We start from the raw sequence: 22,587 nt of genomic DNA on the forward strand, positions 1-22,587 counted from the left end.
CTTCGGAACCATTTTCCTGATGGCCTGAGGGTAAAAAGTGTGTGTGACCGGTGTGTGTGGTTATCCACAATGCTGTTGGCTTTCCGGATGCAGCGTGTGGTCTAAATGTGCATAATAGAGCGGAGAGAGACTCTGATGATCTTTCATCTTCTCATCTGTCCTCACTATACTCTGTAGGGTCTTGCAATCCAAGATGGTGCAGTTCCCAAACCAGGCAGTGATGCAGCTGCTCAAGATGCTCTCAATGGTCTCTCTGTAGAACATGGTCAGGATGGGGGGAGGGAGATGGGCTTTCCTCGGCCTTTTCAGGAAGTAGAGACGCTGCTAGGTTTTCTTGGTGATGGAGCTGGTGTTGAGTGACCAGGTGAGGTGGTCCGCCAGATGAACACCAAGGAATTTAGTGCTCTTGATGATCTCCAAAGAGGATCCATCGATAGTCAGTGGAGAATGGTCGCTCTGTGCTCCCCTGTAGTCCACAACCATCTTTTTGGTTTTGTCAATGTTCAAAAACTGGTTGTTTGCTCCACACCAGGCTGTTAACCGTTGCACTTCCTCTCTGTATGCTGACTCATCTTTCTTGCTGATTAGACCCACCACGGTCATGTCATCAGCAAACTTGACGATGTGGTTCGAGCTGTGCATTGCTATACAGTCGTGAGTCAGCAAGGTGAACAGCAGTGGACTGAGCATACAGCCCTGATGGGCCCCAGTGCTCAGTGTGGAGGTGCTGGAGATACTGTTCTCGATCCGGACTGACTGAGGTCTCCCATTTAGGAAATTGAGGCACGTAGGAACAATGGCGCTGTTCAGAGAAATGTTGAAGATGTCGGTGAAGACATCTGCTAGCTGTTCTGAACATTCCCTGGCCTACTCCCTTTCCACTTGGTCTCCTGAACACACATGTCTACCTTTCTCTGCTCCATCTGTGAGTGCATTGTCTTGTGCAACCAGAATGGCTGGTTTGTGATTTGATATAAAAAGTAGGCTTTTAATATCCATTGGCTTCTTAAATTAGCCAACTCCTCATACCATCGGGAAGTGCTGGTGAGGTTGTGGTTTTTTGTATTTGTCGTTAACATAGTTAACCACAACATAGTATTGATTTTAATATTTTACCATAGGAACAGAAATATTTTTGTCTTTCATTCATGCGACTTAAGAAAAAGCAATTCCCCAAAAATATATATTCACGCCCAACGTGGGGCTCGAACCCACGACCCTGAGATTAAGAGTCTCATGCTCTACCGACTGAGCTAGCCGGGCACGGCAAAGAGTTAGGCATGTTACCTAAAAGCACTAGCACACGGGCCTCGTACCAAACATGCCCTGACGAATAAAAAGCTTTTTAATTTTTTTATTAATTCAGATTCAGATTTTTTTTAATTTTTCCTAGATTTCTATATTCGTTGTAATACTTTTTCCCAACCCGTTTCTAGCATAATCACGCCTTTTCACCCCAGTGGTTTAAACACATTTTCTAGCATTCTATTGGATAGATTCTAACCAATCACCATGCGGAAGGCGGGCTTTTTTTTTCCTGATTCGCTTTGCATTGTTTGTTCGGTTGACTTCTTCAGTACTGATAGCTAAAGAAAGCTATACTGAAGCTTCGCTGGTCGTCATAATTACATTTGGTGTCTAAAATATTTCTAACATATAACGTTGCTGAAATATCAGGCACACCCCTGCATCGTCCTGTATACAGGTCAGTAACTGAGCATGCTATGTGTAGTATCAAGCTAATTAATAATGTAGGAATTAATAGATCATTTCTACTGATATATAATGCAGCAATGGGCGTGCATTTGTGTTGAAAAGTCACAATCAGCCCTGGTTTCGAGTTCTTCTTCCTACTGTATTTTGTTACCCAGAGGAAGTGTGCTGTAGGTCATCAAGAAAGCTCCAACCTGTAGCTGTTTTTTTTTCTGTGACCCTGTGCTCTTCTGCTTTTTCTGTCTTCTACTTATGTGTGTGTGTGTGTGTGTGTGTGTGTGTGTGTACACGCACGCCACACCCTTCAAGGTTTATATGTAAGCAAATTAAAACCACGTTACTTTAAGTAATGTTATGTTGTATGCTTGTATGTTCCTTTTTGAAGTTGTGAATGCAACCGATTCTTCGAGTCGATTCTTTTGCATTTCTATCCGCCTCCATGTACTGCATCCCCTCTTTACGCTGATAACCGCACAGTCATTATTGTTGAGAAAGATGAACTATACGACCCAAATGTGACCGTTTGTAAAAGGAGTATTTGCTCATTCTCTTGTCACATTCCCGTAAACAATCATTTCAACATTCATCTACTTGCCCATACATAATGCACAATTATATATTTTACTTCAATTATTCGCCAAGATGTCTACTTACTTCCCTTATCTGTTTGGTCAACCCTTTGGCATTTGTCATGAACTTCCCCACACAGTTGTGGAAAGTCTTTCAATGTTCTTAGTTTTCTAACAAGGAGAATAAAGATTGTCTAGAATTGCGAAACGAACAAAATTGGTTGAAGAAAATCCATTATTCTGGGATTGAATTAATTTTGAAGTTATGTTGGCCTGAAGCAGGTTTTGCATTTGCCTTTTACTGTTGATACCTGACTGTAAAACAATCCAGTGTTTACGGATATAACAACATTATTAAAAATATATTTGAGACTTAAAAAAACAAAAAACAAACATACAATCAGTCTCCTAAAACTACAACTCGGTTCAAAGTATATTTATAATTACATGTATAGAAATTGGTGAATGCTCATGTCCAGATGTATAATGATAGACTATGAAAGTGACAATGATAAGACACACTGGTGGTTCACATTTTTATATATATATATATATATATATATATATATATATATATATATATATAATGTGACCCATGTGTGCATACTGCCTTAAAGGATACTGGAATTCAATTGCCAACCAAACTTGTTTTTATTTTCAGTATTTACATTTTCCAGTATCATTGCACTTGGCAAACACTGCTAGTAGAATGGGTCACATGCTGAGGAGCTTAGTGACTTTAAACATGGCTCAGTCATAGAATGCCACCTCTGTCACAGGCCAATTTAAAAAAGAATTCGACCTTGCTAGGCCCTGCCCCAGTCAGCTGTAAGTGCTATTATTGCGAAATGGAATTGGAGAAAGCAGTTTAGCAAGAATATGAGTACATCTTTAATCACAGTCTAAATGGAGGTTCCACTGTATGTTTATATAGAAACTGCATAATTTTCAATCTCTTATTGTATATGTGAAGTATGTGTCTATGATATGTTTGTGTTTTTTTATTTAATTATTTGTATATGTATAGTATTTGTACTGTGCATTCCACTGATTTTCTTGATATGGTTAGTGGTTTGACAAATGTATCTAATTATACAGAATTTGTATATCCCTATTATATGCCATTTTAAATAATATACATTAGGGATGCCACAATTCTCAATATAATATTGAACCGTTCTGTACGACATCCACAGTTCAATACGCGCTTGTGAATTGCGTTTTTTTTCGGTTTTACGTTTAAATAATTTATGTGCTTTTTATTTCTCTCCGAATTGACTGTTTGTGTGTGCCTGTAAGTCTACGAGCTGAGATGAGGAAACTCCTCCCCTCCGAGTAAATGTTCAATCACTATGCTCTGAAGTTAGGGGGCGCTGAACCATCATTCCACACTTTAACATGGCGAGCGGTGGTGAAGTGAGGCTACAGTACGAGGAGGCGCCGGCATCTTTTATATCTGTGGTGTGGAGACATTTCGGTTTTGCTGTTGAGTATAATGCCGAGGAAGAAAAAAATGGAAAACAAAAAAATGACTGTCTGTAAGCATTGTTTTACACGTGTAGCCTACTCAAACGGAAACACTTCCAATATGATTGCACATCTGCGGCGCCATCACCCAGCAATATCAATGTCTAAAGGCAGGATAGCAGAGCAGGTAATAAAGTCCGCCAAAAAACAACAGTCCCTCGCTGAATCCTTCCAGCATACATACCCAACTGGTTCCGTGAGTTACCTCACTGTAACTGTTCACTACTTGTCGGATTGGGAAATGAAAAGCGCTGTACTCCAAAAACCCGCTGCAGAGAATGTTGACAGGCTTATCTTTTGACAGAAGAACCTCAAAATACAGGAATAGATAGCTGACCTAAGTGAAATTGCACTTTACATTCTGAATGAAGGATACTGTACTGGAGAACCGTTAAGTTTAATTAAGATGGTTTATTTATGTTCACTGAAGTACAAGTATGTTTATTTGAAAATGGTCAGTTTATGTTTACTAACTTCACATGTATGTTTATTTTCAAAATTTGGGAATTCATGTGTTCCCCAGTTTGTACATGGGCTACCAGCAGCTGTGAGATGTCAGTGTTAATTCTAAAATAAAAAATGTTTATATTATACAAAACACTAGGAACCAGTGGACTTTTCTTTGCTTTTAACTAAAATAAAGGAGTATAGCAATAACTCGTTTTTATTTGTTTCTTCTTAATCTCTTACTGTTCTTATTGCCTAAGCATAGAATAACAAAAAACACTTTTATGTGTTAAGCCATCAGAACCGAACCGAAAACCGTGGTTGAAAAACCGAGGTATGTATTGAACCGTGGGCTAACTGTATTGTTGCATCCCTAATATACATGTATAAGCTCCAGCGAAATATATGTTTATTCAAAGTTGGACAGAAAAAGACCTGACATCTTGCTCACATGTTCTCTTTAACAGAACAACAGGAATTGTGTGAGATTTGACGCAGTGTCTTTCTAAAGTCATTGCCTGATTTTGCCTTATACATATATAAATATATATTTATTTTATTTTTTTTCACATTTCCAAGCCCATGTTTTTTAGGTCATAATTGAGGGAAACATTGGTACATCATGACCTTCAGTTCTGCCTTTTCAGTTAACTGATCCTAGGAAAGTTTCCATGAAAGAGTGAAAGTCTTGACTAACAGCGGGTCTAATCTAATCTAAACCTTGTATAGTGATTTGTTGTGTTTATTTATCTGTGGGGTGTGTGTCTTGCTGTGATGTCTAGCACAGCTGTGTAAATTAAGGAAATAGCAAAGTAATCCATGGTGTTTGTGGACTTTTGAGTAGTTTCTTTTTTGCTGCTTTATTTTACTCAGGTTTATTGTCAGGACTTCAGTATGACTCAGTGACTGGATCTCCATATTAGCAAACAGAAAATGGCAACTGCCAAAAAAGGTTGGTGTACATTTTTTGTTTTCTGTTCTTTCTACCCGTTGTATTGTAAATTAGCTGGAGATGCATCTAAATGTAAAACGAACATACAAATCCTATCAGTGCTAATGTTCTTGCCTGGTTTATTGCTGCTATTATAATTTTTAAGTCTGGTTAGTTTTTCAGTTAACACCAGAGATTAAGTTCACTCAAATGGTCAAAATGAGACTGAGGCAAGGCTGTGGATTTTTAAAGGCTCTGAACTGATGTTGAATATTGTAAAAATCAAATATATAATATAATAATAATAATGTATGTTAATGTATCTATTCTGTTTACTCCTCCTTGTATTGGAGAATCAGGAACATTACTATTGTAATTTTTTAGTTTTTTGTTGCTTATCACATTCCAATGCATAAACTTCTCTCAGTCCATAATGAATATGTTCTAAAACATGTGCTTGATTAAACATATTCAGGCCAAATGTTCTCTTGACATTATTATCCTTATGATTTGATAAACTACTGTATATGTTAAATGGAAACTAATAATGTAGTAATCTAAATAATTTACAGGCGCATTTCAATAAATTAGAATGTCGTGGAAAAGGTCATTTATTTCAGTAATTCAACTCAAATTGTGAAACTCGTGTATTAAATAAATGAAATGCACACAGAAGTAGTTTAAGACTTTGGTTCTTTTAATTGTGATGATTTTAGCTCACATTTAACAAAAACCCTCCAATTCACTCAATCTAAAAAAACTGAATATGGTTACATGCCAATCAGCTAATCAATTTAAAACTCTGACAAGGTTTCCTGAGCCTTTAAAATTTTCTCTCAGTTTGGTTCACTAGGCTACACAATCATGTAGACTGTAGAAGACTGCTGATCGGACAGTTGTCCATAAGACATTCATTGACACCCTTCACAAGGAGGGTAAGCCACAAACATTCATTGCCAAAGTAGCTGGTTGTTCAAAAAGTGCTGTATCCAAGCATGCTTATAGAAAGTTCAGTGGAAGGAAAAAGTTTGGAAGAAAAAGACCCAACCGAGAGAACTGAATTTGGGTGAACTTCACAAGGAATGGACTGAAGCTGGGGTCAAAGCATCAAGAGCCACCACACATAGATGTGTCAAGGAATTTGGCTACAGTTGTTTGTTCCTCTTGTTAAGCCACTTTTGAACCACAGACAACATCAGAGGCATCTTACCTGTACTAAACAGAAAAAGAACTGGACTGATGCAGAGTGGTCCAAAGTCCTCTCTTTGAAATTTGAGAGAGTTTTGTATTTCATTTGGAAACCAAGGTCCTAGAGTCTGGAGGATGGGTGAAAAAGCTCCTAACCCAAGTTGCTTGAAGTTCAGTGTTAAGTTTCCACAGTCTGTGGTGATTTGGTGTGCAATGTCATCCGCTGGTGTTTTTTGAAAACCAAAGTCACTGCACCCGTTTTACAAGAAAAATTTAGAGCACCTTATGCTTCCTTCCGCTGACCAGCTTTATGGAGATGCTGATTTCATTTTTCAGCAGGATTTGGTACCTGTCCACACTGCCAAAAGCATCAAAAGTTGGTTAAATGACCATGGTGTTGGTGTGCTTGTCTGGCCAGCAAACCCACCTGACCTGAACGCCATAGAGATTCTATGGGGTATTGTCAAGAGAAAAATTAGAAACAAGAGACCAAAAAATGCAAATGAGCTGAAGGCCACTTCAGCAGTGCCACAGACTGATCATCTCCATGGCAAACCGAATTGAGGCAGTAATTTGAATCAAAACGAGCCCCTACCAAGTTTTGAGTACATATACAGTACATGAACATACTTTTTAGAAGGCCAACAATTTACTAATTTTTTTTTATTATTGGTCTTATAAAGTATTTAAATTTTTTGAGAAAGAACCAGACCTAATCTTCTTCAGTCTGTGCGCATTGAATTGATTTAAAACATTTCAGAAAGAGTTTCACAATTTAAGTTGAATTACTGAAATAATTTTTTTTCCACGACATTCGAATTTATTGAGATTCGAATTTATTGATTTTGAGATCTAAATATTGTGGGAAACATAATACATTGTAACAACAGAGTAGGTTTTGTTGTTAGTGTTTCTGCAATTCTAGATTGTAGATGACATTGTCCTTGACAAGTCATTTTATTTGCATTTTCAACACACCAAAACATTCTACCTGCAGAAAAATGACGCCATTTTGTACCATGGTTAGGAGGTTTCATAGAATTAAAGTAGTATTTAGAATGTTTATAAATTATTATATATAACTAATATATTATTATATAACTTATAATATTTATTAGGCCTTCTGTTTATTTATCTATTTTCTATTTAAATAATAGAACCGAGTAATGTTAGAGAATTGAGAACTGTCCTCATCTTCTGCTGGAGTTTGAGTCCAACATTAATCTGTCTTGATTTATAAAAAGAGATACATGTAAATTTCCACACAAGTCTTATAAAAGAGATTAGGTTTATGCCATCATTCTATAAATGCCTTTCTCTAAAAAGTAGGAGATGAGTAGTACTGATGTCTGCATTCAGCTTTCTTTTAAAAGCCTTTGGAAGAAAAACGTTCTTTGTCTGTATGTGGTTTGCTTTGTGTGTTAACAAAATCTTGTGCTGTTGCAGCTTCCTCTAAGGCAGGGGGCATTCGCTTTGCTGAGGCAGATGCTGCTGCTCACTCCCACGTGCACTTTGATGAGAAGCTGCACGACTCTGTTGTCATGGTGATTCCTGAGTCCGATGGAAACTTTTTGGTCAAGGTGTGTTGTGGGTCAGTGGTGTGGCTTTACATGCATTTAAATTTTTATTGCAGCCTTGTTTATAATGTTTTACATTACATTACATTTTACAATCAGTTTACACTTTAGACCTATAATGACAAGGCAAAAACCAGATTTGTGATAAAAAAAATTTGAATTTATTTATATAAACCGACCAGGCATAACATTAGGACATTGTAACATTATAACCGTTGAGTGAATAACACTGAATATCTCTTAATGCACCTGTTAGTGGGTGGGATATATCAGGCAGCAAGTGAACATTTTGTCCTCAAAGTTGATGTGTTCATTTACCTTTACATTTGCGGCATTTAGCAGACGCCCTTATCCAGAGCGACGTACAAAAGTGCTTTAAATCTCTAGTAATAAATAAATCTACACTGGTACCCCAGATTACAAAACTTAATATAAATAAAACCCTAGAATTCTACAAACTTGGAAACTGCTAATTAAAGTGTTTCAGAAAGAGGTAGGTCTTCAGTTGTTGCTTAAAGATAGTCAGGGACTTCGCTGTATGGACATCAAGGGAAAGTTCATTCCACCACCATGGTGCCAGAACAGAGAAGATCCTTGAAGTATATTTACCTCTCATTCTGAGAGAAGGTGGTACCAGTCGAGCAGTGCTGGAGGATCTCAGACAGCGTGGTGCAGTGCGAGATGTGATTAGGTCACTGTGGTAAGATGGCGCTGGTCCATTTTTGCCCTTGTAGGCAAGCATCATTGTTTTGAATCTGATACCCGGAGCTACTGGAAGCCAGTAAAGGTGTTTCTGTTGAGCAGGAAAAATGGGCGAGTGTAAAGATTTAAATAAGTTTGACAAGGTCCACATTGGGATGTCTTGACACAATATTAGGCAGGTGGTCCTAATTTTATGCCTCATCGATGGCCATAATGTTATGCCTGATTGGTGTGTATATTTAATGTTTAGTATAAAAAAAAAATATTACCTTGACACAAGTATTCAGATACTTTGATATGACACTTTAAATATGGCTTAAGCGCATCACATTTCTCTGGACCATTTTTAGGTGTTTTTGAGATTAAATTAATCGCCCACCTGGAGCAAATACATTTTATTGGACATGATTTGGAAAGCCATTCACCTGTCTACTATTGGTGAACATTTGTCTAAACATAAACTAAGCTAAAATAAAATACAATTTTAACTGTCTAAGCTAAGGCTTTGTCAATGTTATATCTTCTTTTTAATAAATTTGCAAAGTGATCACAAATCTGTCTTTTGCTTTATCATTATGGGGTGTAAAATGATGTGGGGGAAAAAGGAAGAAGACGGAATACATTCTGAATGCACTGTACACACAGGCATGCATGCATACAAACTGACACATGCATACATCTTTTGCAGATACCATACATACATGCATACATGTGTACATACAGTACATGCATTATAATGTTCTGTGACTATGCCCACACAAACACGTGAAACAACTAGGAACATTTTAGCAGTAAAAATTGCAAGTATTTTCAGCATCATTGTCATAAATAATTTATTTAAATCATTTTGTCGCATGTGACCTCAGACTGGCTTTTATTGTCACTGTAGCAAGAATGACCAAGTATAACTATAAACTTGTCCAGTTCATGTGTGTGTGTGTGTGTGTGTGTATATATATATATATATAATATTTCAAGTAAATATTTATTTATCTAGTACTGTGAAACATTTAATTTTCCAATAGAGTTCACTGTATAATACAGATATTCAATGACCTCGTTTTCTCATATATGGCATTGGTTTGGGCATCCCTGATTATAAAAACATATATATTTAAAAAAAAAAAAAAAAACATTTCAAGGCAATCATGCTGGCTTTTATATGTTATTATGTTCTCTTTATATTGACTTCTGTCTTTACACCTTTTTTTTTTGTTAGTGTTAACCCTTTTTATGAGGGTTACATCACCACTTTTATCTGCAACTGGCTTACTGCTAAAACAGCCCCCAGCTTTTATCTCTCTGCTCATAAGTTTGTTCTGGAGGCCAGATCCCTTTACGAGAGATAAAATCTATAATCTATACAGACCCTCAATTTTTTTATTTGATCCTCATTTTTTTATTCTGCTATTTTAATCCAACTATGTGGTTGAGTATGTATGTGCACTGTTTTTTTAATATGCAAAATTCAATGTGTGTTTGATGTGTTTTGGCAACCACACGTTGCTCCAGCTAACATTTTGAATGAGTGCTTTGTGTTTGTTGGAAACTATGAATTGAGATTCGATGACCGTGTTTCTTCAAATGTACTCCACGCAAAGCCCAAAGTGTGTTTTGTTCAGAGAGATAAATAGCTTTTTGAATAATACATTTTGACTTTCCAGTCATACACAGACACCACTTTGTGCACACAGTTTTGCACAAAGACAGTCACATTGGCACCATAGCTGTGTACAATCTTAATCAGAGAATTTATTACTTCTCTTTTTTACAGATTGCCAAAGACATTCACTTTTTCTCACTTCCCATTCCTTTCAGAAGCCCTGAAGGATTAACACCCACTTTGTTTTTATAAGAAAATAAAAATATTTTTTTCGCTACTTAACCTGGAATGAGATATTGGTTCCCTGGTGGTCTAGTGGTTAGGATGCGGCGCTCTTACCGCTGCGGCCCAGGTTAGATCCCCTGTAAGGGAACCAACCCCAGCCATTAGGGTTGCACAAGCCTTAGTGCCGGTCCCAACCCGGATAAATGGGGAGGGTTGCGTTAGGATGGGCATCCAGCGTAAAAACGTGTGCTAAATCAAACGTGGATGATCCGCTGTGGCGACCCCTGGGTAGAATGGGAGAAGCCGAACGAAATAATTTTAACCTGGAATGAGATATTGAAAATTATTATTATAATTTTTTATTTTAGGTTGGCTTTCTGATGACTCAACACAGGTATGAAATTGACTTCACACTGCCAGAGGACCCAGAGCTTGGCATAGATGTATGTCCAGCTCCTATGCCCAACCCATACCTTCAGATTAAACATCTTTCTGCAGCTCCCAATGGTATGCTCCCACATTCTCTTAAATATATATATATATATATATATATATATATATATATATATATATATATATATATATATATATATATATATATATATATATATATATATAAATATATACAGTACAGACATACAGTACAGACCAAAAGTTTGGACACACCTTCTAATTCAAACATGTGGAATTATATACATAACAAAAAAAGTGTAAAACAACTGAAAAATGTCATATTGTAGGTTCTTCAAAGTAGCCACCTTTTGCTTTGATTACTGCTTTGCACACTCTTGGCATTCTCTTGATGAGCTTCAAGAGTTAGTCACCTGAAATGGTCTTCCAACAGTCTTGAAGAAGTTCCCAGAGATGCTTGGCACTTGTTGGCCCTTTTGCCTTCACTCTGCGGTCCAGCTCACCCCTAAACCATCTCGATTGGGTTCAGGTCCGGTGACTGTGGAGGCCAGGTCATCTGGCGCAGCACCCCATCACTCTCCTTCTTGGTCAAATAGCCCTTGATGCCTTCAGTGTGACTTTACAATTTTTATAGTCATGAAAATAAAGAAAACTCTTTGAATGAGAAGGTGTGTCCAAACTTTTGGTCTGTACTGTATATACAGTATTGTTCAAAATAATAGCAGTACAATGTGACTAACCAGCATAATCCAGGTTTTTAGTATATTTTTTATTGCTATGTGGCAAACAAGTTACCAGTTGGTGCAGTAGATTCTCAGAAAACAAACAAGACCCAGCATTCATGATATGCACGCTTTTAAGGCTGTACAATTGGGCAATTAGTTGAAAGGGGTTTGTTAAAAAAAATAGCAGTGTATGCCGTTGACTGTACAAACTCAAAACTATTTCGTACAAACATTTTTGTTTCTAGGATTTAGCAATCCTGTGAATCACTAAACTAATATTTAGTTGTATGACCACAGTTTTTTAAAACTGCTTCACATGTGTGGCATGGAGTCAACCAACTTGTGGCACCTCTCAGCTGTTATTCCACTCCATGATTCTTTAACAACATTCCACAATTCATTTACATTTCTTGGTTTTGCTTCAGAAACAGCATTTTTGATATCACCCCACAAGTTCTCGATTGGATTAAGGTCCGGGGATTGGGCTGGCCACTCCATAACATTAATTTTGTTGGTTTGGAACCAAGACTTTGCTCGTTTACTAGTGTGTTTGGGGTCATTGTCTTGTTGAAACAACCATTTCAAGGGCATCTCCTCTTCAGCATAAGGCAACATGACCTCTTCAAGTATTTTGACATATGCAAACTGATCTATGATCCCTGGTATGCGATAAATAGGCCCAACACCATAGTAAAAGAAACATGCCCATATCATGATGCTTGCACCACCATGCTTTACTCTCTTCACTGTGTACTGTGGCTTGAATTCAGAGTTTGGGGGCTGTCTCACAAACTGTTAAACTGTCTGTGGCCCTTGGACCCAAAAAGAAAAATTTTACTCTCATCAGTCCACAAAATGTTCCTCCATTTCTCTTTAGGCCAGTTGATGTGTTCTTTGGCAAATTGTAACCTCTCCTGCACATGCCTTTTTTTTTTAACAGAGGGACTTTGCGGGGGATTCTTGAAAATAAATTAGCTTCACACAGACGTCTTCTAACTGTCACAGTACTTACAGGTAACTCCAGACTGTCTTTGATCATCCTGGAGCTGATCATTGGCTGAGCCTATGCCATTCTGGTTATTCTTCGATCCATTTTGATGGTTGTCTTCTGTTTTCTTCCACATCTCTCTGGTTTTGCTCTCCATTTTAAGGCACTGAAGATCATTTTAGCTGAACAGCCTATAATTTTTTGCACCTCTTTATAGGTTTTCCCCTCTCCAATCAACTTTTTAATCAAAGTACGCTGTTCTTCTGAACAATGTCTTGAACGACCCATTTTCCTCAGGCTTTCAAATGCATGTTCAACAAGTGCTGGCTTCATCCTTAAATAAGGGCCACCTGATTCACACCTGTTTTTTCACAAAATTGATGAACTCAGTGATTGAATGCCACACTGCTATTTTTTTCAACACACCCCTTTCAACTAATTGCCCAATTGCACAGCCTTACGAGCATGCATATCATGAATGCTGGGTCTTGTTTGTTTTCTGAGAATCTACTGCACCCACTGGTAACTTGTTTGCCACGTAGCAATAAAAAATATACTAAAAACCTGGATTATTCTGGTTAGTCACATTGTACTGCTATTATTTTGAACAATACTGTGTGTATGTATATATATGTGTATGTATGTATGTCTTTGAGGCTTTTTTTTTGTATGAATAGTGACATTTATTCCTCTCAAGTGGGTTTTAGCTGACTTTAAAAGCAGAATTGCAGTATCTCTTATTTTGATGACTTGTCCTATTCTGTTGCACTAAAAAGGGTGAATTGGCCAGAGACAGGAGTTTCCAACTTCTATGTAGACATGACTTTATGACTTTTAGACTATAATTCACAAATCTCTGTACTGATCTTAAAAGTTAAAAGTCTATACAAAGCCAAAGATTTGTAAATATTCTGTGCACATTGAAAGAACACAGAAAAATAATGAATAAATATTACGCATGAGACACAATATCAGTGTCTTGAAAATTACTGTATACATTGCTGTCATACAATCTTTCCAAAAGATAAAAAAGAAACTGAAAAAGAATAAAATAACGTTTATTATTAGGGCAGAATTACACTTTATAAACTTTAAACTACTTTCCTTACAATAGACTTTACCATAATATAATGTGTTAATATTTAATATTACGCTATTATTGTCCTGAAGACTAAATTCATTTTGTGTCTCTAGTGTATTATCTTGGGTCTACTAAATGTTATTTTAAATTGCAAAGTAGTGGTTCCAGTTTTAGTATAGATGTGAATAAAAATAAATGATGATATTAAGTGTATATATAGTTTTAAGTGTAGAATTGTTTTTTGTTTTGGTTCATTTTGAAACACATTTTTTTCTGACTTAATTTAACTTTTTTTTCTTCCCCTTATAGCTCAAATTTCTAACATTGCTGTTTTTAGAAGTATTGTAGTTTCCCGTTTTTATCATGTTTTTGTATTGCTAAATGCCACTCACTAATCCACTCCTTTATGTAATCACATTATTGTATTAACTTTCCCCTGGTTTTTTGTAGGAGGTTTTAATGTGACCTGTGAGTATGTGGCTCATAAGGAAGGGGTGCTGTGTGAGGAGGTGCTAATAGTCAGTGAGAGCAAAGAGGATGTGTGCCGGAAAGTGAAAGTTCATGCACGCGTTATGGGTGAGTCATCACCTAACAGAGCACAGTCCTCCACACCTAAAATGTTTTTATCTATCAATTATATAAACACATAAAAGCTTCCCTAACTCCAAATAATGTTGAGGTTTCTATCGCTCTTGAAGCGTACGTCAACATATTAATGCACAAATGTACTATGTTGACTTAGGCATAGCTTAATATTTTCATACACAGCACTTTTAAACAATGTAAAGACTAGGAGTATGATTTCTGTTCTTTAGTTGGTATGTGCTGCACCCTGCTGGCCATGGCATGACAACATATTACACTTAAGGAAGCACAAATTACCATGATTTGGCTTACAAAAAAAGATGACATGATCTACAGTTCCATACGAATCACATTTGCAATCTACATGTAATGCATCATAGAAAATCCCATACCTCACTTCTTTTGGAAACTTAATGAGAGGCATAAAAAGCTGGTACTTTTTTCCCTTGCCAAAGACTAGAAGTATGATTTGTGTTCTTTAGTTGGTATCTGCTGCACCCTGCTGGTCAGTAAAATCAGTAATATCCCAAACTTCACCCTTTTTCGATACCTGTTGAAGCATTTTTTTATTTATTATAATCATTTGTGGTTAAAAATGTATGTGTAGTGCTGATGTAGGTGGCATGATCCAAAAGGCCAAATCCACCAAATTTGTGCATTTTGCCAGTTTTTCTGAACGAATGTGCCACGATATGTCCTGCATAGGTCGTGGGTGTTATCTCACTTAAACAAACAAAAAAAACCTTTTTTGACATAATTTTTGATAGTGCTGATGAATCACAAGAGACAATTTTTTTTATGTAAACACCATAGAAAACCAAATTCAGTATTTAAAAAAAGGACATTACTGAAATATGTACACATGAGAGAGTGTGAAATTGAAAGCGTGAAATTAGATGTTGCCTATTGATTCATATGACTTGATTTGTAAAAAAAAATAATAATAATAATAATAATAAAAATAAAGGCCAGATCACAATATTTCAGCGAAACTTAGAAACCTTTAAGCAACATGTGTTTCCCTGGAATTTTATCAGATATAGTTAGTATGTAGTAACCTTTAGCACTCACATTAAATGATCAAAAGCCTCATGTTAGGATTTGTCGTGTTTTGGTTCAATACAATCAATGAAAATGTCTAATTGCAGGTCTTGGTTGCAGTATTTTGCAGTATTATGTGAACATTGTACTTTATAGTTATAATTACAGCTAAGCAACATGGACATTTAGTGTTGTTACAGAGTAGCTAGTGAAGTGTCATTTTTTTCCTCTATGCCAAATCTCTCTATTAGCCTGGTTTTACTAAATATAGTGATAGCATTATTTTTAATAATAAATTTTTATTTAGACTTAATTTAATTTAGCTTGTGACACTGTCACAAAGATTTTAATAGACAGAAAGCATTTTGCTTCATGCCAGCTCTGTTCTTAATTGGTTTAGTGGTATGTAAATAAACTTGTATGTCATTATGAAATAGTAACTGTCCTGTACTTCACATACCTGGGTCTTAAATTGAATGAGAGGAGCTAATTGTGAGCACTGCACTCTTATATACCTTGTCCTTCTTTCTCAGATCGACACCATGGGACACCGATGTTGTTAGAGGGGGTACGATGTGTTGGAACTGAACTTGAGTATGACTCAGAGCAGAGTGATTGGCAAGGATTTGACTAATTGGTGACCTTTTCCTCCCTGATGTTTTCATTGGTACATTGTAATTGTTTGAATAAATACACACACACACACACACACACACACACACACACACACACACACTGTGTATTTACAGTACCGTGCTAAAGTCTTAAGTACTTAGTATAATAATATGCTGCATACAGTTTTATGACTTATTGAGTCAGTACGAATTAATTTTTATTTATTTTTTTTATTTTTTAACACAGTTTTCCGAGAAATCTAATTTCTTACTTTAAATTATAATGTTAAAGATAACAATTCTGAGGTGGCAAAGAAAGCAACCTCTTGCCACTTTTCAGACCATATGGAAGGCTTTAGCTGTGCATTGGATTTCAACCTATTATTGTGTTTGTAGAAATGTTTTATTTCATTTCTACTTTTGCACAATACTGTGATTGTTTATGCCTGTGTGTCTCATATATATGCACAACCTTACACACACACACACACACACACACACACACACACACACACACACACACACACACACACATATATATATATATATATATATATATATATATATATATATATATATATATATATATATATATATATATATAGGCGCACAACCTTAAACTAATAGTTATTTGAAACACCTTGTAATTGTTTTTGTTTTAACACCAATTAGTCTGTTTGGGTATTTCTTTATATAGCCTATATATTTCCTAATCTTTCTTGGAAAAGCATTTATCACATATTTTCAGCTGGTTTCAGGTCTGGGCTCTGGCTAGGTCATTCAAAAACAATTACTTTTAGTAATCTTCGGCTTGTGTGTGTATATGTGTGTGTTTACATTTTTTTTTATTTTTTTTTATATATGTCTACTTTGGTTAAAGTTATTTTTTTATTAGCAGAATGTAACTTCATTACAAAACATTTACATGATTTAAATGCACATTATATCTTGTAAATACACAAGTTGAATTAATTTCTAACATCTTTGGCTTCCAGTTTAGCAACAGTATTGTGTGTCAGTCCATCAGAACCTTGTGAAAGGTTCCTAATCCAGCAGTAGGAATATTTTCAAAAAGTATTTTTTTGTGAAAGGCGTTCTTATAGGTTACCATAAAATTATAATAATTTGTATCATCAAAAGTTTTAATGTAAATAACTATTGTTCATGGGTATTACAAATTATGGAAGAGAGATTGCTAAAAACAGCTTCCCCTGTGACTTTTGGCACACAACTCTGTGTGTGTGTGTGTGTGTGTGTGTGTGTGTGTGTGTGTGTGTGTGTGTGTGTGTGTGTGTGTGTGTGTGTGTGTGTGTGTGTGTGTGTGTGTGTGTTCAGGGTACACATAAATATTCTGTATTTCTGCTTGCATGCTGTATTTTTGTATTTGTGTGACTGCCTGGGACATATTTCAAACAATTCACTCTATCTACAGTTTGCAATTCCAGTAGGGGGCATTATTGACCACGGATTAAACAGTTAACACAGGCATGGGAATGAACAGCCATTATAAACAACTATTGAATAAATGAGCACAGATTGGTCACATTTTCATTTTTTTATTTTTTTTTGTATCAGTCAACATCCACAAAGTTGTGGATCTCCAAACTGTTTATATTTATAGAAAAGGTTTGTATAAACTATGGGCAGTCTTCCCACATTATTTACTTCCTGAATATTAAGGGCTTGTTCATTACATAATATATAGAACTACTTTTTATATTTGAAGTTAGCAGGTTTTATATATATATATATATATATATATATATATATATATATATATATATATATATATATATATATATATATATATATATATGCCTAAGTAATTGTTCTCTCATTTCTTTAATTTTACATTAGGCCCTGTAACTGTTAACTGTTTTTAATGTAAAACATTTCATGTATATCAAAGGTTCTTGAACGTGAATGCATGCCATTTGTGCCGCACAAATCTTCAAAGTTATGTATACTACAGTGTAAATTAATGTTGGCATTTGTGTGCGTTAATGGTTTTGGAATGCAGTGCTGCCTGTAAAATCATTCAAATTTGTCTTTTTTTTTTTATCAAATAAAGAAGATTGTTGACTGTATATAGCCTCAGTCATTAAAGCATTTTTTTTTTTTGTCTCAGTAGTGGGTAGTGATTGTATTAATATATTATTGTATACTAAATGATTGTTGTCATAATTGCTGAAATATATTGAATGTAAAACAGTTACCACAAGATGCTGAAATACCAAATGGTTATCTTTCAGCATATATAATACTGCATACTGAATTGTTCTGAAATATTACTGCCAGTTTGCATTGTAGATTGAGGCAATGATTTCACTATTCAGCAAAGTAATAAAAAATAATAACAGTGTATAACCGCAGTTTAGAAAGCTCTTTTTTTCCCCCAATAATCAGGTTTAAACTAGGACAGTTTACTTTTAAATTTATGTAAAAGTTAAATATAAAAAAAATGACCATGTTTGATGTTGGCATGGCATTACTGAAGCTTTTGCAACCCATCCAGTGGGCCTTATTGATCACTGTATGACTTTGAACTATACTGTACCGTTCTGTACCCTTTAAATAAATAAATAAATAAAAGATTGCTACTCATGTTTTTATATGTTAGACAAATGCAAGACAAGTTATTTATACATTTAGAAGAAATAATCTATTTGATATCGAGCTTTGATTATCGACATATCGAACCCAGATTTGATAGGCTTAACAGCCATGCTCATTCTACCAATGTAAAACAGAAAACAAATTCAGCAGCAGTTTGATCCTGATCATAGAGAAAATATTTGCTTTGACGTCACAAACCGCATTCATTATGCGACAATGTACAATACAAATTATGTTTTAGTAACCAATTGCTTTTGTGTATGTATGAGGGTTTTAGGAGTTGGCTTACGGAAAAGTCCGAGTCCTATATTGTAAAGTAGTCACACTGTAAAACAATTAAAACAGCTTTAATAATGGGCCAACTCCTAACTTCTGTTTCTTTTTTATTAGTACTATTAACAACAAGGTGGTCTAACAACAAGGTGGTCTTCATTACATCTGCAATCCCACAGTTTTGGAGACGGACATAATTCCAAAATTGTAGTGAAAAGTAAATAAACATAAAATTGAAGTTTTCCTATAGCGTTTTCTGGTTTCCTCTAAGGTAACTGTCTCATAATTACAATTGACCACTTTTAAAGTCCAAAAATGGTCACACTTTTAAGGAAATACGAATAACGCAATGTAGACAATAAACATATATTACAGAAATACATATTTTTTCCTGGGCGCATTTAGAACGAGTCCCCAAAGACGGGTACACACCTAATAGCTGAACTTTAAAAAAAAAAGAGTGCCCCAGTCTCGGGTTCAAGAAAGCCTCTAAACAGAATTTTACACATAAACAGGGCACTAAATAGTACTGCTCTTTGCGAAATAACCAGCAATTAAACTAAGGACATACGCGCGTGTTTGGCGATTGTACCTTACCACAATTCTAATACGTCTTTGTTGACTCCGCCCCATTTACAGTCTGGAGAAAAGAAGCATAAATCAATTGGCAAATATTCTATTCACGTATTCAAGTACACATGCAGGTGCATATACGGATCTCACTTTCATAGACTGACGATTCCAACAAAACGGTGACATATAAGCAGAGATGGACCTAGTGGCTACCCATGTACCCTGCTTATATTTCTCCTTCTTCTTCTTCTTCTTCTTCTTTCGGCTTCTACCATTAGGGGTCGCCATAGAGCATCCGTCTCCACACCCCTTCTGATTATATTTGACTGTAGTAAAAGTACTCATTTTTACTTTTATACTCGACTAAAGGAACACAACTACTTGCGTCTAAATTCAAGTATCAGTTGAAAATGTACTGATCTAAGTGAACCGCATTTTAATAATTTTAGTAATGAAATGTTTCCTTTTAAAAATACCTTTTAGGACAGAGAGTTTTTTTTATTGTCACAGGCGCACAGCGTGAGTACTCTTACTCCGAGGAAACTCTCGCGAGAACCGTGGGGTTAAAAGCGAGGTCTCGCGACAGGTTCTCATTAAACGCAATTTATGCGCTTTCTTCAAACGGCGTGTTTTACTCAAATGTAGTAGAGCAAAGAAAAATGTTCCCATGATAATGTAAAAAAATAATAATAATAATAATTGATCGTTTCCACCACTGGACGTACGGTTCTTATTGAACAAAATATTATTAGCGAGAGATGATTTATGAGGAAAAATATTGATATAAAAATCAATTTTAATAAAAAGGAAAAATTAAAGGTCACCAATACCAGTAATTATGGTCAAAGGAAGTGTAAAATGATGCCTTGTGCACTTTAACAATCATTGGCTGCCTATTTTGCCCAAATATTTCACCTATATATTTCGGATGTACAGAATTATTTTTTTTCTGCATGACACTGTTTATTGCATTATTTTTTTGTTTACGTATACTCTTTATTAACCAAAATATAAACAGCATTATAACGCACCAGTCATGTTTCCACACTAGGTTGGTGTCGCGCCCTCTTTCGTGGGCAGGCAATGCTGTGTCCTGCGTTTTCATGTCTTTTCAGTGTTAGTTCTCTTCCTGCTCTGATGCCTCATAAAGCCTTCTGTCTTATCACTGTAAATAAATGTATGTAAAGACATTATATATTTTAAATACTCATAATGCTACACCATGCTACGAGTCATGAGAAGAGGATTGTTCGTCACAAATAAAATCCACCATCTATATCCACTGACCATATTCTTTATACCCTGACACTACAGTTGTCGCAAATACCTCAAAGACCTCAGCCACTTGACCACATTGTCAATAAAAACACTAAGAAATCATCACGGCAGCTGTGAAAGGGATTCAGAAGTTGTGTACAGGCTCAGGCATATTTCCAATGCTCTACGATTCTATGCAAACTTCGCACAGGTCCGTTCGCTTGAGCGAACCAACAACAACAACGATAATAATAATAATAATTCTTATTATTGTTATTGCTATTATTATTATGCAACAATATCTATATCTAAATTAAACAATATTTGTAACGCGTCATATTTTCTGTACTTACAAATACAATGTAGTTTTGTTTGATTCGAAATAGCTTTAACAAGAAAGTTGTGAATCTACAAAGATCATTAATTAAGTATAAGAGTAATATATTTGATTTAATGTACCTGATTCAGATACGGTGACAGGGCTTATTTCAAGTGTGGTATTTGTCTCCAAATCTTTTTTTTTTTTTTACATAAATAACAAGCCCGTTTTGGGTAAACATTATCCCAACATATAATCCCGACTCAATACACAGTGATAATTCGCCACTGGTGAATTCAATAATTCAATACGAGCAATAATTGTGCTTTTTTAGACATTGATTTATTTCTGGTATTTCGCTTATTTCGCTAGTGAGCGATTTCCTAGTGCACTAGTGAGCAACAAATGGATGCGCAAACTAACTCTCTGGATCTGTAAATGTGTGCATCAGGTCAAAATCAGCCTACAATTATCAGATATTTCTGAATTATAAAATACTGTATAAACTCTCTCTCTCTCTCTCTCTCTGTGTGTGTGTGTGTGTGTGTGTGTGTGTGTGTGTGTGTGTGTGTGTGTGTGTGTGTGTGTGTGTGTGATAGAGAGAGAGAGAGAGAGAGAGAGAGAGAGAGAGAGAGAGAGAGAGAATGAGAGCGAGAGAGAGAGAGAGAGAGAGAGAATGAGAGAGAGAATGAGAATGCAAGCGTATACACGCAAAACTGACCGTGTCTCAAACAGTTATTTTGGGCCCAAGGTGTACAGCAAAACCTGTTACATGAAATAAAATGGCTGGGCTGGAAACTCCTCATCCACTCCCTGAATTGATCAGAAACTGATTTTACATATATATATATATATATATATATATATATATATATATATATATATATATATATATATATATATATATATATATATATATATATATATATATATATATATATTTACTTGTATTCATTTTGCTATGATTTATGATGGTTTAAAAATATTTTATAATATTGTGAGGTTTGAAACCTTACATACCTTTCATGTTTCTCCCTTTTTGGCCTATTTTGCATTTACATATTTCCTTTCCTACAGTTTACCATGTAGGAACAGGTTACACCTTTACACTCATGGGGGAAAAAACGTTGGAGTGGGGTTGAAGTTAATGTTGTCTGAAGTTTTTTGTGGAGACTTGGTGTAAAAAGGGTGAATAAAGATTGCTATTTAACAATCTAATAACTCTCATAGGACTGATTAGTAAATATATTGAATTTGGGTTTCCTTCAATCTTGATATTAATTGTCTGAGAAGTTCTTAATTCAATTTTAATGTATTCGGAGATGTACAAAGGCTATTTAAACAGCTACATTTTTAATCTGTGCCGTTTCACTAAAATTTGATGTATTTATTTGTTTGATTATTTGATAAGTATTTATGACAAAGAAATGTAATTTATTTATTAAAATGTACAAATCAAACCACTAACTAGGCCATAATAATTTCATAGTTGTAATTATTTTCCTTTAACAACACAATTTGCTAATAATGCACTTACAAAAGCTGATGTGACATGAATGATGTTTGAAAACATTTTTAAAGGGTCTTATAGACTGATTAACATTTCCTGAGAGGTAGATATG

The 22,587-nt window shown here is 35.4% G+C and overlaps 1 protein-coding gene and 1 long non-coding RNA gene across 2 annotated transcripts; both read left to right on the forward strand.

Annotated features, from left to right (window-relative positions):
* The first annotated feature begins 1,541 nt into the window (after positions 1–1,541).
* Positions 1,542–16,065, forward strand: adisspb (adipose secreted signaling protein b). Its single transcript, XM_083541300.1, has 6 exons — positions 1,542–1,705; positions 5,130–5,208; positions 7,822–7,955; positions 10,851–10,989; positions 14,138–14,263; positions 15,847–16,065. Exons 2-6 carry the CDS (start codon positions 5,190–5,192, stop codon positions 15,945–15,947), a joined length of 519 nt encoding a protein of 172 aa, XP_083397426.1. The 5' UTR covers positions 1,542–1,705; positions 5,130–5,189; the 3' UTR covers positions 15,948–16,065.
* A 1,032-nt stretch (positions 16,066–17,097) lies between these two features.
* LOC310726090 lies at positions 17,098–17,475 on the forward strand. The gene is made up of 2 exons (XR_014533638.1): positions 17,098–17,220; positions 17,263–17,475. It is a non-coding gene; the product is annotated as an uncharacterized lncRNA (long non-coding RNA).
* Positions 17,476–22,587: the final 5,112 nt, after the last annotated feature.

This window comes from Silurus aristotelis, assembly GCF_946808225.1.
Source record: "Silurus aristotelis genome assembly, chromosome: 5".
Classification (NCBI taxonomy): domain Eukaryota; kingdom Metazoa; phylum Chordata; class Actinopteri; order Siluriformes; family Siluridae; genus Silurus; species Silurus aristotelis.

What these genes read in the sequence shown, in the direction of transcription:
- adisspb (XM_083541300.1), top strand. An exon ending in ATGGAAACTTTTTGGTCAAG is followed by an intron (nt 7,956 to 10,850) that starts GTGTGTTGTGGG and finishes TTTTTATTTTAG; the next exon opens with GTTGGCTTTCTGATGACTCA. An exon ending in TCTTTCTGCAGCTCCCAATG is followed by an intron (nt 10,990 to 14,137) that starts GTATGCTCCCAC and finishes GGTTTTTTGTAG; the next exon opens with GAGGTTTTAATGTGACCTGT.